The sequence below is a fragment of the Camellia sinensis genome, chromosome 4 (genome assembly GCF_055761805.1).
Source record: "Camellia sinensis isolate YWXY chromosome 4, ASM5576180v1, whole genome shotgun sequence".
NCBI lineage: Eukaryota > Viridiplantae > Streptophyta > Magnoliopsida > Ericales > Theaceae > Camellia > Camellia sinensis.
The window spans coordinates 166,638,886-166,653,988 of NC_138964.1; the positions used below are offsets into that span (position 1 = coordinate 166,638,886).

Sequence of the window (15,103 nt, forward strand, 5' to 3'; positions counted from 1 at the left end):
AGGAGCCACAAACTCAAGCCAAGAAGCTATCAAAGTTTGGTCTTCAAGGGTGAGTACCAATTCCCTCTTTTTGAGCTTAATTTTGCAACATTTGTTTAGCTATTTTTCTTGCTGTTTTGAGCTCCGACCAAAACTGAAAGTACCCTTTATTTGAGTTCTATTTCATGTTTCATTAAGGGAATTTTGACATTTGAGTTCCCTATCTTACACTTGCTTCATTATCCTTCTTATATACCGTAATCTTGCATAATATTTTTGGCCTGTGTGTGATCTGTTTTGGAGCATGGTGTAAACTGTAGATAGGATTATTTTGAGCCTCTCTTCAACATTTAAGAAGGGCTCATTACTGTTTGGGACCTCCATGTGCCACTTGTCATTATATCCCTCTTTGGTCCCCATTTTTGCATGATCTATTAGCCTATTATGCTTCTGTTTTTGGTCATTTTACAGAACTGAAAACAGTCTTATTTTGCCCCCATGTTCATGTTTCATTAAGGGTCTTTGGCTGTTTGATGAATGTTTTGTATACTTTGTGTTTTGACCTCTTTTGGGCCCTATCTTGCATGGCATTTTGAGCATACTTGTGTACTGATTTAGGCTTGGCCATCAACTGTAAAATATCATATTTTTGGCCCCTCTTCAATATTTTAGAAGGCCCCTAATCTGTTTGGGGTCGGCAGCTGTGAGTTGCTTCTTTACCTCATGTTTAGGGCCATTTTTGCATGCTAGTTTTGCCATATTTGTGCTTACTATTTGGCCATGTTTTGAACTGTAAAAGTGCTTGTCTAGGGGCTGCCTTGCTTCTGTATTTTCATCTCATGTTCAAATTATGCATGCATTGCATAGCTATAGGCCATTTCATGCGCCAAAATCCATGTTTCGGGAGAAATTCCATGCATCGGGTGTCATTTCGCCTTGTTTCGGGGCTGTTTTGCCCCTCATTTTGCTACTGATTTTTGCATGTTTGCATATCATATTCCATGTCTTTGCCATGTCTCATTAGAGTGGCATTTCGATGCCTGAGGGTTGGTCCTCGGTTTGCGTGCACGCGTGCACGCATTTTGAGTTGTCTTGTTTTCATCTGATGGCCTCCTATGTGAGTGTGGCTGAGGCTCTCTCATGTTGGTGTAAGCCCATTATTGCATTGCGTATGCCATTTCATCCATAGCATTGTGCATGCTCGGTTGTGTATTACCTTATTGCATTGTGTATGTCATTCCATAACATTGTGTATGTTAGGATTGTATCTTAGTTGCATTTCATGCATGTCATGCATATTGCATCGTGTTCGGGATATGAGTTAGCCCGGGCACGGGAAACGAGGTGCGTTTCATATTCCGAGTGACGGAACGTGTCTCAATCCGAAGTCACCGACACTCCGGATTATCCATGATGGAGTTAGGTTCTTGTTGCGTTTATATGTGCATTCATTCTATATTGAATTGCACAATTCGACCCCTCGGCCATCATGCATCGATATGCGTGATTGGTGGCACGAGGATCGAGGCATGCATATATCTGTGAAAATACATTGCTATGCCCCTTTCCTGCTCTCTGTTGCAGCAAATCAAGAATCAGCGGTCTTCCAAGGCTTGGCGCGCATTTCAAGAAAAGGTGTAAACAGAGGCTAATTGGGGCATCGTCATGGATTTCCGCGCAAAGGCAACCCGGGCATGCATCATTCATCATCCGGAGCGGAGTCAAGGCAGTCCCTGGCTTGCATGCCAGTTTATTTATTTTCTTAGTTAATTTGTTAATTAATTAGGAATTTGTACATTATTTGGACTGTATTATTTGGACTGTAATATTCTTTTATTCGGGACTGTATTATTTATTCGGACCCTCTGTGCGAGGGCATAATTGTAATAAGTGTGGGTGAGTGTGATGTATGTCTTCCAACCCCACGTCTTTCTTCCCTTTTATTTACCTGCTTATGATGGTTAGATTAGGGCATATTTCAATTAGCATACAGTATGACAGCATGTTTGCATCATTCATCTGTTTTGCATGCACCGGGCTCGGCGCATCATACTAACTGCATTCGTATTTCAATTCCAAGTTGAATACATGTTAGCTGTAGCATTCCATGTGCCATGTTTAGAATAGCCGAGCCTGCTATAGTTGCATTTTTGCATGTGTTGCATTAGGCACTTCTGTATAATTAGGATCATGCATCGATTTCTAATTAGCTTTTGTTTTGGCTTGGAGTACTCGGTGAGTTTTTATGCTTTAGCATCCTTGCATGCGTGTGAGTGACTGCCATGAATAACATGCTTACCATGAGGCTATATGCTTATGTGATATAACTACCTGAATGCCTGTGGGTGAAGGTTGGGTTACTTGGATTGGAATAAATCATCAACTGTTTGTTTTAAGCCCACTAGATAGTGGCAAAACCATCTTTTCTAAGCCCACCTGCGGGTGGCAAAATCTGCATTTTAAGCCTACTTGCGAGTAGCAAACCATCTTTCAAAAAAACAAATATGAAATGTTTTGTTCCAATCCAGGCGATCCAGTCTATACTTGTATGCTGTGCGCATCACATAGTAAACCTAGGCTAATAACCGGAATAAGAACACATAATGTTTTCAAAAATAGATATCATGGTTAGTAGAGACCGATCTTTGATCCGGCGAGCGGGGGTGCTCACGAAGTGACCTTCCCCAATCGTACCCAAGTTCCCGAGCCGAGGCAACTTTGGTGATGACGGACACGTGGCCTTAGGCAACGAGTCAGGGTTTCCTAAATTTCCCCCAAAATAAAATATTTAGGTGGCGACTCTGTATCTGGCAAAGCAGTCCATGTTTGGCACTTCTTTCAAAATCTGTTTTCTCAAAACGATTTGCCGGATTTGGACTCTTTGGTTCAGACTTAGAACCGTGACAATTTGAGAGTCCTGAGCTGTAGTGACCCCAAATGAACAGAACGGGGCTCATCCTCCCTGGGCGTTCGGGGACGTCTACAGCAGCATTACAAATTATTCGCACAACGAACACATTTTGTGTTTACACTCTTTCTCACAAGAAAATAATGAAGCAAAATGCGGAGGAAAATCAGATTTCTTTTTTCCAACAAATTGCAGAGAGGAAAATCAGATTTTTTAGACGAAAATTCACTGAAAAAACCAAATGAGAGACTGCCTATTTATAGATGGAATGGTGGCCTTTTAGTTTGAATTAAACAGGTAGCAAACCTGTTTGAACAGGTACCAGACCTGTTCGGTTTAAATGAATAGATACAAACCTGTTCAGTTTGAATTTTGAACAAATATGGGTTTGAACTAAGTCTGTTCGGATAGATAGAAACCTGTACAGAAATTCTGAAGAGGTGCAAACAGATTTGAATTCAAAAATTGAAATTAAACTGGACAGATTTTCATAATTAATTTTTGAATTATGGGCAGATCCTATTTTACCAAAAACTAAAATTAAATTCAAATGTTTTTTACCCAAAAAGATAGGTATTGAGCTGGACAAGCCCAACCCAACCTCACACCACACACCCGCGCCCAGCCCTCCTGAACGGACAACGGCGGGCATGTTTATTTTTGAGTTCAATGGGTCTAGCCCAATTGCCCATAACCTCTTCCTTCTACAAACTTGGGGTGCCCTTTGGGGCCCTCCCTAAGTCAAAAACTTAAGCCTTATAAACCCATAAAAGTTTTCCCACCAAACTAATGTGGGACAAGCCTTGATTCAAACCTTAAGGAATTTTCACCAAACACTCCATTTCCATAGAGCTCACTTTAGTTTCAATTTTTCATTCACCCGATAATTGTTTTAAGCAACCAAATATACCACATGAATCACAACGTAGCATAGAATGCGTTACCACTTAAACCCGCCAACTTTGGCGCATAGGTTCCATTTAAAAATTAAATCAAAGTTTAGCAAAAATTCTATTTTTTTCCAAAACCATTTCTAACATGTTGAGATAAAGAGTGAACTACTTGTATTATTTTTATGCTTTGAGGGAATAAAGGAGTCTTTAATCAAATTTCTATACAATAGCAAGTCTTATTCACTTTCTATTCTTAAAGTCCTGTGCTATATTAAACCTCAAATTAATATTATACTAATTATAATTACAAAATCAAATCTTATTAGTTATTATTTAGGGTTACAAAGTCAAATCTCAACTACACGAGAAGAGAAGCGAATAAGGAGAGAGAGAAAGAAAAGCTGAATAATTGACCTCTATTGGCGATCGATCATCCTTAAAGAGCAATCTATCGCTCTCAAATTTGATCAATCCCCAATCAATTGCTACATTCGCTGAAATTTTCAAAAAAAGTTCAATGAAGTGATCACTTAAATGATCGATCGATGCATTCTGAAAAATGCAATGGACGACATGTATACATCAGTAGTTTTGAGAATGGTAAAATCAAAATACATACATCAAAATAAGTAAATCCTTTTCTTTTGGACAGAACATATTTAACTAATTATGTTATTCCAATTAATAAAAGAGAAATTTGTTTCATCATTAACAAAAAAAAAAGAAAAAAAAAAGAACAACAACAACAAAAAATAATCACGAGTTAGAAATTATAAGCAAGCGTTGCCATTGGTTCCATGATCTCATTCAAAATTTTATTACAGTTGGAAATTTGCTCATGGGGTTTAGAAATGACTTAATAAATTGAACAAAATGATAGCTGACAAATGTTTTTGCTTGGACATGGTATACATGAATATACATTATAAGGCTGGTTGTGTATGGACTGCTAAGGAAGTATTTTTTCTGTCTCAAAATTTTGTATCCTGCACAATAGATGGCAGCGCCACCTCCAACTCCGCCTCTGGGGGGCCCGGGCAGCTCTGCGTGGCCTCTACCTGTTGAAGTTGCTCCACTGCTCCTACGTCTGGACTCGCCATATCATTCTGCCATATGCATTCATCATAATTAAATGATATTAGAACATTAAGACTAATTTTTGCATCAATTTTTGGTATTGTTTTGTTTGTAATTCCTCTCATTAAAATAAAATTGAAAAAAAGAGTAAAAATTTTAAGGTCACAGTGGCTTTTTACAATATATAGCCTGTTATAGTTATTGTTCAAGTGCCTGTGGCTGTTGGTTTTTCAAACACTCATATCATCAACTCATAATGAACTAAAAGTTTGTTGTATTTTGATCTCTCTTGTTCTAATTGCGTCAATTTAGGCTTTGTGGTATTTTTTGACATCTGATGTCGTAATTGTGTCAATTTAGTCTCTCAAATATTAAATATGTACTTTAGTGGCCTATATAAATGAGTAACGAAACAAATGGTATTTAATAATATCCACTACACTGATTACACAAATGGCCTCCCATTATCTAATTGCTTATACATTAGGAATCATTGTGTTCCATTAGTGATTTAGAGTTCAATCAGACAAATTAAAGTGTAACCATTAATGTAATTAGTACATGTACAAATATTTTCAGGTACTTATCAACATGAGTAAGTAACAAAACTTGTCTTTTTGCAGAGCATTGGATTATTAACAAGCTCTGCTAACACTTTGTTCTTATTCTGTAAATCAGAGGACGAATCAATAAATCATATCTTGTTATTTTGCCCTTTGGTTTGGAAACTATGGTCTGGTGTAGTCAATTGGTGGGGTTTGAAGTGGGCTATACCTAGATCATTGAGAACCTTCTTTTATGGTGGTCATGTGCCAAATTCAAGAAGTCAGTTATGAGCATTTGGAGGATTGTTTCCCTTACTGTTATGTGGTCTGTTTGGAAGTGTTTGCACCCATTTTCGTAAAATTCCTACCAATAGGTGGATTAATCGGATGATAACACGTGGCAGTGAAGTCAAAATGAAGTCTTTCAGCAATCAAGGGGTTACGTGGTGTGAAGGAATTGATCATGTGCATCAATTGGCTGAGAAGGTCATGAGGTAGTTATCAATTGGTTAATTGGCTTGGTGGACTGATTTATACCATATTCGTGAATTGGAAAGCTTTCCTCTGTTGATCATGCTTGTTAATTGAAGGGAAATTATGTGATGATGTGGCTGGAGTTTTAAAACTGGAGTTGGTCAAAGATAAAAAGTTTAAAGAAGTAAAGGAGGTTGCAAGTAGTTATGGGCCTTAGTAAAGATGTTTTCCTATGTCGAAAGGTAGTGCTAGAGATCATGGGGGACATGTGGCAGGTCTGTGTGAAGTGCTGGAGAAAGATGAATAAGTAGTTGCAGCAATTGGGAAAGGATTGGCCAGCAAATTTCAAGGTAGGTTGGATCATGGACTAGAGTTTCAAGGGAAATATATAAAAGCTGAACGTTTGCAGAGAGAAGGGACATCATCAACTCAATAACACTTAGCTTTTAGACTTAGAATTAGTTTTGTAATTTAGGAGTTGTTTCTTTGTATTTTGTAAGTTGTAACCTGGTGAACTTTGATTGTTTTCATTTGGAAATTATCTTTTGTTTACTTAATTTCCCTTGTCAATTGTAATTTGTTTCAAAGAACTCCTTGTACTTTCAAGGCAACTTGAATCAAATAAACCGTCGTTTGACCTGTTTGTCTAATTATTTGTGTGAATTATTGTTTAATTCTTGTCGATTGGGAATAAGAATAATTTTTTACTAACAGGAAGATAAGAAAGGACTGCCTTTTTAATGAAAGTCAGCTTGATTTTGAGGAGTTAAATGAACAAGTGAAAGTGGGGTTGCTCTATGGGAAAAACACAATTTAAAAGGGGTGAATTACTCGGGGTGAATTACTTTGTGCAGGACATTGTGTCCAATTTGAATCAAATCAGGTATTGTGAGGGTGAGATCAGGTTGGATTGAAAATTAGCAGGTGAGTCATCTTGGTAGGCTAGTTCAGAGGTTGAAGATGCTTCTGCTGGCCTCTTGCTAGTGGTGTATTGTTGCTTAGTTGTTGCTTGGTGCCTGTTGGGGGCTTGTTTTGTGTTGTTTGTAATTTTGTTGGTCTCTCACCAACCTCTTGGCTTGACCTAGCACACGATTGGGTGTCCTCCCTGGTGGCAGCCTAGTTGGGTTTAGGTGAGTTCACTATGATCTCTGCTGTTGCCTTTTCTTTATTGATGTAATTTCACATATATTGTATATTGTTTTCATCAATAAAGTTCTTTTTGCTGGTAAAAAAAAAGCGAATCTTAAAGATTTGAAGAGAGTTACTTGAGGGAAGGAGGTTGGTGGGATGAGTGATGAGAAGAGATCATGAGTTGAAGTAGAGGCATGGTGCCACTGGTGTGAAAGGCTGTTGTGATCATCACTTGGGTAACCTCCACTTCCGATGCTGTTTGCCTCCCCATTTACACCCCCTGCTGATGCATTATTCGGTATTTCATTGTAAATTGTTGCTGCCGAATTGCTCCTGAAATTATGTATATATAGCACAACAAACACTTCTTCATATCTTTATATGTACGTGGCGTGGATCATACCACCCAATACCTCAATATAAGTCAATCAATCGAAGTTCTTTATTTTTTATTTCTTTTTTATTTCTATTTAAAAGAGAAATAAACCACACACCCTAGACGAATACAAGAATGATCAGAAGTAGAAGCACCAAAAATATGGTTTTGATTGTCTCCTCCATTGTTATTCTCTGGCAGCCAACAAACTAATTCATTCTGGAATGAGGCTGTTGGCATCCCCTCCTCTTGTGTATCAAAGAACATCTGCCCCATTGAATTCATCTGCTTTCTCAAATTGTAATTAATAACATATAAATCAGATTAATCATCAAATTACAAAATTCATAAAATTTTGTTATTTTTCGTATTGAAGTCTACTCAACAATTTTCTTGCCATTATTACCTGAATATCAAATGTGGACAAATGATCGCCCATTAAATATTTCTGCAATAAGAGACAAAAGGGTCATAAAAGAGAGAAAAGAAAAAAGAAATGTATTAATTAGTTCTTGAGATATTGTTCATTAATTAGCTTGATGGCCATGATTGATACCTTTCTTTGCATGACACGGTTCATTGACTCCAAGAGGTTCTTTTCACATGACTCAAGTTCCTCCATAGATGTAAACCCTAATACGTACGGCTCAAATATACTTTGAATCCATGAAAACACACACCAAACAGCTTATTCGTTTTACTTTTGATAATCCACTAAAATTCACCACACATAAGACATCATTAATAGCATGTGTTTCAAGCATATTTTGTTCTAAATTATAATGTTTTTAAATGAAGGTCTCTAACCTTAGTTGATCCTCAGCCATCTGGAGCTGTTGTTGCAAATTGTTGATTTCTTGTTGGAGTTCCTATAAGAAAATGGGAATTTAGTCATAAAACGAATAATATTAAATGAAACCCTCAAGAAATGGTTTTATTCCCAAATTAAGCTCGCCATGATGGAGGGAAATCGTTATTTTACCTCCAAATTTAAGTTAAGTTCGGCTGGACTGATCAAAAATAAAATTTACATGGTTAGAAACATCAATGAATACTAATAGATAATTTGGTGGAGAGAGAGAGAGAGAGAGAGAGAGAGAGAGAGAGAGAGAGAGAGAGAGAGAGAGAGAGAGAGAGAGAGAGAGAGAGAGAGAAACCTGGCAAATTCAAGGGCCATGTCATCTTCATTTTTTATTTTGTGTAGGGTGCTGATCAAGTACTACAAAAATATATATATAGACAATTTTTTTTGTTTTTTTTTTTTTTTAGTATTTCAATTTATCAAAAAATCAATTCAACATGAAATAAGCTATCATCATACCTCTCTATTTTGAAGAATGCTGCAAATAACAACAAATGTTGAGATCACTTTTTCGTGTGTGTATATATATATATATACAAATAAAACAAAGTTGTAAACACAACTAGAAGATCAAAATCAATGGAAAACTAAAAAAGATCATACCCTCCTCTGTCGTGATCTGCGAGATTCACGTAACGGCTAAGTGCATCTTCAATTCTATAAAAGAAAAACTATATTAGCAATATTGTAAATACAAAAAACAGAAAAAAAAAAAAAAAAAACAAAACAAAACAAAAACAAAAACAAAACAAAACAAACAAACAAAAAGAGAGTACAATGTAAGAATGTAATATGACATATAAAACCCTAAAACAAAATACATATTAAACAACATCACATATATATTCAAGAAAAGGTGGCAACCGAGTAGGAATTAAAAAAAAAAAAAAAAAGAAGGTATGCATAATGCATGGCTTGGTTTCTTGACATGTGTACAGATAGAGATGGAGATAGATATCAAAGATATATAGTGTGCTTGCAATGCACCTTCGCTTGCCAGAGAAATGACTGAGACGACCAGAGGGAGAGAACATGATGAGAGCTATATCAATGTCACAAAGAACCGATAATTCATAAGCCTTCTTGATGAGTCCATTTCTACGTTTGGAGAAAGTAACTTGCCGGTTTGTGTTGTTTTCTATTCTCTTAATTTGAAGTTTAACACGACCCATTTTTTCTTTTATTTTTCCGATATATCTTGTCTATCTATTTGATCTTTCTATTAGAATTAGAATTAGAACAAAGAAAACAAAGAATAAAAAACTCCAAACCATTTTAGAACAAGATTATTGGCTATTAATAAGTAGAAATGAGAATGAGAGGCAAAGAAAGATATTAGGAAAAGAAGAGAAGATCATGGGGGTTTTGTGAAAAATTGGAAGCTCTCTAGCCTAGTTTAGGAATATTAGATTTTAGTTTAAAAATCAAAAAGTCACTAAAAAGTTAAAAAAATTATACAAAAAAATCAAAAATTCTCTCTACCTTTTGCATATTAAAAATGGAAAATTATTGATAAATCTTATTTAGAAGTGTTTTAACCAAAGAAGTCCATGAAGGAATTTTTAACCCATTTAGTCTCATGAATGTATAGTTTTATTTCATAAAGTCATTTTTCTTGATTTACACTATTTTCTTGGACACTTATGCCCTTATATTTAATTTTGATACCCTTATACATATTTTTGAACGGTTAGCAATTTTATGATGTGAACATTCATATTTTAAAATTCACATTGGTAGGAATGTAAAATTGGCTCGTAGGCGGCCCGAAACCAACCCGCGAGCCGAGGTGGGCCCGGCCCGTTGAAAATGTGAATATTCACATTGGCATGTTAACATTCACATTAATAGGAGTGTAAAATTGGCCCACGTCCCGTGGCGGCGCGAAACCCGCCCGCAGCCCATGGGCGGCCCGGGGCGGGCCCGGTCCAGCCCGTTAATAATGTGAATATTTACATTGACATGTTAACATTCACATTGATAGGAGTATAAAATTAGCCCGCGCCTCGTGATTGCCTGAAACCCGCTCACGGCCCATGGGCGGCCCGGGGCGGGCCCGGCCCGGTCTGTTAACAATGTGAATATTCACATTGATATGTTAACATTCACATTGATAAGAGTAAAAAATTGGCCAGCGGGCCACGGGGGGCCCAACCCGGCCCGTTGACAAAGTGAATATTCACATTGACATGTTAACATTCACATTGATAAGAGTGTAAAATTGGCCCGCAGCCCGTGGGCGGCCCGAAACCTGACCGCAGCTCGAAGCGGGCTTGGCCCGACCCGTGACAATGTGAATATTCACATTGACATGTTAACATTAACATTGATAGGAGTGTAAAATTTGCCCGCTGCCTGAAACTTGCCCGCAGCCTGGGGTAGGCCCGACCCGACCCGTTGACAATGTGAATATTCACATTGATATGTTAAAATGCACATTGATAGGAATGTAGAATTGGCTCGCTGCCCGTGGGTTGCCCGAAGCTCGCCCACGGCCCGGGGTAGGCTCGTTTCGGTCCGGGCCCGATTATGTCCGAGACCCTAGGTCAGGGCCTAGGTCATCACTTTGAAGCCCGGCCTGGCCCATTGGCCCGCTTAAGGCCCATTCAAGGCTCGGTCCGAGGCCCAGCCCGCCCGAGGCGTAATGTATTTTTTTGTGGAAAATAATAAAATTTTAGTAGAAAAAATTAAAAAGAAATTTAAAAAAATAGCCAGGCCCGCCCAAGCCTGACCTAAGCTCGAGGCTAGGCCCAGGCCCACCGGCCCGACCCGAGGCTCGATCCATCGGCCCGTCCAAAGCCCGAATACCCTTGTGCCAGGTCTAAGGCCTGGGCCTAATTTTTTGGCCTGTGGGCCGGCCCGACCTGGCCCGGGAAAGGCTTGTTTGGGCGCAGGCTCGAGCCTAGTCCGAGATCCTAGGCTAGAGCCTCGGCCATCACTTTGAAGCCCAGCCCGGCCCATCGGCCCGGTTAAGGCCTATTCAAGGCTCGGTCCGAGGCCCGGCCCGCGCCGAGGCCTAGTGTCTTTTTTTGTGGAAAATAATAAAATTTTGGTAGAAAAAATTAAATAGAATTAAAAAAAAAATGGTCAGGCCCGCCCCGGGCCGTGGGCGGGTTTCGGGCAGCCACGAGGCACGGGCTAATTTTACACTCCTATCAATGTGAATGTTAACATGTCAATGTGAATATTCACATTGTCAACGGGCCGGACCCGCCCCAGGCCGTGGGCGGGCTTTCGGCCGCCCATGGGCCGCAGGCCAATTTTATACTCTTATCAATGTGAATATTCACATTGTCAACGGGCCGGACCGGGCCAGCCCCGGGCCGCCCATGGGCCGCGGACAGGTTTCGCGCCGCCATGGGACGCGGGCAAATTTTACACTCCTATTAATGTGGATGTTAACATGTCAATATGAATATTCACATTGTCAATGGGCTGGGCCCGTCCCGGCCCGACTCAAATTTTTCCGGGCACCCACGAGGATCGACATGGGTTGAGCCCCTACAGATTGACGATATGAACATTTACATTGACGGTGTGAATATTCACATTAGGGGTATTTTGGTAATTATGTCACCTATAGGACTTATTGAAACATAAGAAAATAGTGTGAACTAAATGGAATATAAGTAGATAAAATGGGTATTTTGGTCTTCTTATCTCAAATAGGACCTAATGGAATAGTCAAAAAGAATATGGGTTGGATGGAATAAAGCTCTTAGAAAGTGGATTTATCAAAAAAGCTCCCTATTAAAAAATTATCTCATAATTTTTGTCAAAAAAATAAAATATTATTAAAATAACTTATTTTTAAATGAGGCCAAAGAGAAAAAGAAAGAGAAAGGGAAAGACCCATTCTTGAAGAGTAGACAAGTTTGGTTTTGTTTCGAGAAGTGGTGAATGAGCGAGAGAGATTTACTCCCGTTTCTTTCTTTCTATCTTTCTTTCTTTTCCTAATTCTCTTTCTCTCTAACCCGTTTCCAATTCCTCTGGTTGACCAGTTCCTAGTTCCTCATGCTCTTCTCTACAAATGCCATCTCATCTAACTAAATGCTTCTTTGGACCTTCACCAATCACACCATGCCAACTCATCTTCAAACGATAAAATTAAGATAAGTTATTGGAAAATACTATTACGCACACTTTCACTATTGTAAGAAAATTATGAATTTTTGTAGTGTTAATTATAAAGGGTATACAGTAAGAAAAAAATAATTAATTACGACTCTTTATAATTAATATGACCAATATTGTCAATTTTGTTACGGGATGGTCTACTTGCAACACTTGTATTGTAGCTCATTACACCTCTTATTTTTATTGTTTTAGGACAAAATTTACTTTATCCTTTATAATTTTGCTTCGGAACACTTTATCCATCTATGGTTCAAATATATACAGAGAACCTCATTATATGATTTTATATTAAAGTGCTACCGTTAGTTTTTCTGTTAAAAGTGACGGAAAGTGTGCCACAATCTCCAAGTGATGGAAAGTGAAGGGCCAAGGTTGATTATGAATCTGGTGGACACTCCAAGATGGAAAGCAGATCAAGCTCGAGTGTTTAAGGTGTGTAATGTGTATAAGAGTTATGAATCGTCTTTAGGACCTAAAATAAGGTCAGCATCTTTGATTTGGCATAATATTTCCTCACCCAAAGCTAAGTTTATAACATGGTTAACTTGGATAGGCAAGATGAAAACATTGGATTTCCTGCATAAAATTAGAGTGCTAAGAGGTAATGTTGATATGTCATGTGTTTTCTATAAATATGAACCAGAGTCATTAAATCATATTCTGCTTTGGTGCCCTTAGTGTGGAAAGTTTGGTAAGTATTCTGGATTGGTGGGAATTGTGTTGGGTTTTACCTGGATATGTGCAGTGTTTGATGCAATGATGGATGGGTTGGAAATTCAGAAAGAAAGAGGCAGATTTGGAGAACTTTACCGGTAGCTATGATTTGGTCGGTATGGAGGTATAGGAATGAGGGTATTTTTTATGGTACTCAACCAAACACTGCGGCCCTTACTGATCTTATTAAAGTGAGGATGGCAAACTAGTTGAAAGCTGTGGATGCTGATTGCATTTACTCTGTCAATGACATTGTGTAAGGTGAAAAGGAGTATCTGTTAGGTGTTGGTTTGAGGTGGAGTTGTGAGCAGAGGTGATCTATTGAAGATCATTGTTGCCTCTGCTATTTGTTGTTGGTTTGTTTGGACAGAGATCCATTTGAGGGTGGTTGTTGCTACTACTGATGTTTGTTGCTGGTCTTTTTGCTGTTGTTTACTGGTTTTGGTCTGTTTGGGCAGAGATCTGTGGAGCAGAGAAAATTTTTGCTCTGTAATTTTTTTTTTTCTGTTTTTGTTGTTTTTGGTTTTGTTTAGCTATTATTTGGGTGTGGTTGGTTTCTGTGTTTGTGGTTAGTTACTCACCAACTCTTGATATTATGCTGGCATATGATTGGGCGGACTTATCGGTACCAACCTAGTTGCGATTGATTTGTTTCGTTATGATACTTTTTGCACTCATTCCTTTTATTTATTGATGTAATATTCTCTTGGTTCATCAATAAAATTTCCTTCTCTTTTGCTGATCAAAAAAAAAAAAAAAGGTGTACCACAATCTCCCAAATTGAGGGTGGGCAATGCAAAAATCTCAAGGTGAAGTAAAAAATTAGATCAAATGTTAAAAATATCCTCATCTTCATCTTCTTCTCCAAATTAAATCATATTCCTAAACAAATCCAAATCCTAAATACTCTCTTATATCAATAATTTAATTTAATTTAAAATGTTATTAAATGAGAAATTAGTTTAAAAATAAAAGTTAGATTAAGATAACTCTATAGTAATAAATTAAGATATTCAAGTTAATTTATGATTTAATTTGTTAAATATGTGTGTGTGTGTGTGTGTGTGTGTGTGTGTGTGTGTTTAATTTAAACTGTTGTTAAATAATAAATTGGGTTAAAATATAAAAATTTGATTAAGGTACTTTTGTGATTTAATTTAATGGCAATAAATTAAGTTATTTAGGTTAATTTATGATTTAATTTGTTTAAACAATAAATTTGGTTTTAAAAAATTAAAATTTGATTAATTTACTTTTATGATTTAATTTTATGGTAATAAATTAAGTTATTTAGGTTAATTTATTTTTCAATTTGTTATATATATGTATATGTTTAATTAAAAGGACTCTTTTTTGATAAATCCTATTTGTAACAGTTTTATTCCATAAAACCCAAACTATTTTTTGAATATTCCATTAGGTCCATTTCATACCAAAAGACCAAAAAAACCCTCAAACAAACACGCGCCTCTCTCTCTCTCTTTTTGAATCTAATAACCGTCTCTCTTCCTCTATTCTTGCGCAGGAAATCACGCACAGTATCTCTACATTCCAAAAATCACAATTCGTATTCCATATCGCCTCAACGCCCAGAAGACTGACTTCGTTCCATCGTCGCATCGTCTCATCATCTTCTTCGTCGTCCTTACACCGTCAGTCGCCCAAATCGTGGATTCGCCATTGCTGAACATCCGTAAGGTCTATCTTCGTCAAAATCACCTTTGACGACTATCTATGACAACGCAACCGTTGAAATGGGCAAAAAACGTAAGCATTATACTCATTCTTGTATTTAAACCCTAAATCTCTTTATCAACAAACAACACTGTGAACTTGTACAAATATGCTCTATTTGTATGCATACAATATATAGGAGTCCATATTGTTCATTCTGTTGTGTTTGCTGTTGAAAGCTGTGAACATTCACATTGATTGAAAATTTTTGAGTAATCAAATAATTGTAGATGCTATTGGGTTGTTGTTCATGCTGTGAACATTCACATGGAT

At 37.5% G+C, this 15,103-nt stretch overlaps 1 protein-coding gene across 1 annotated transcript; it reads right to left on the minus strand.

Annotated features, from left to right (window-relative positions):
- Window positions 1-4,751: 4,751 nt before the first annotated feature.
- LOC114322162 (agamous-like MADS-box protein AGL66) lies at window positions 4,752-9,417 on the minus strand. Its single transcript, XM_082923819.1, has 11 exons — window positions 9,233-9,417; window positions 8,849-8,902; window positions 8,705-8,723; window positions 8,541-8,602; window positions 8,366-8,393; window positions 8,191-8,252; window positions 7,940-8,039; window positions 7,781-7,831; window positions 7,502-7,671; window positions 7,142-7,340; window positions 4,752-4,886 (listed from the first exon to the last, which is right to left on the minus strand). Exons 1-11 carry the CDS (start codon window positions 9,415-9,417, stop codon window positions 4,752-4,754), a joined length of 1,065 nt encoding a protein of 354 aa, XP_082779945.1.
- Window positions 9,418-15,103: the final 5,686 nt, after the last annotated feature.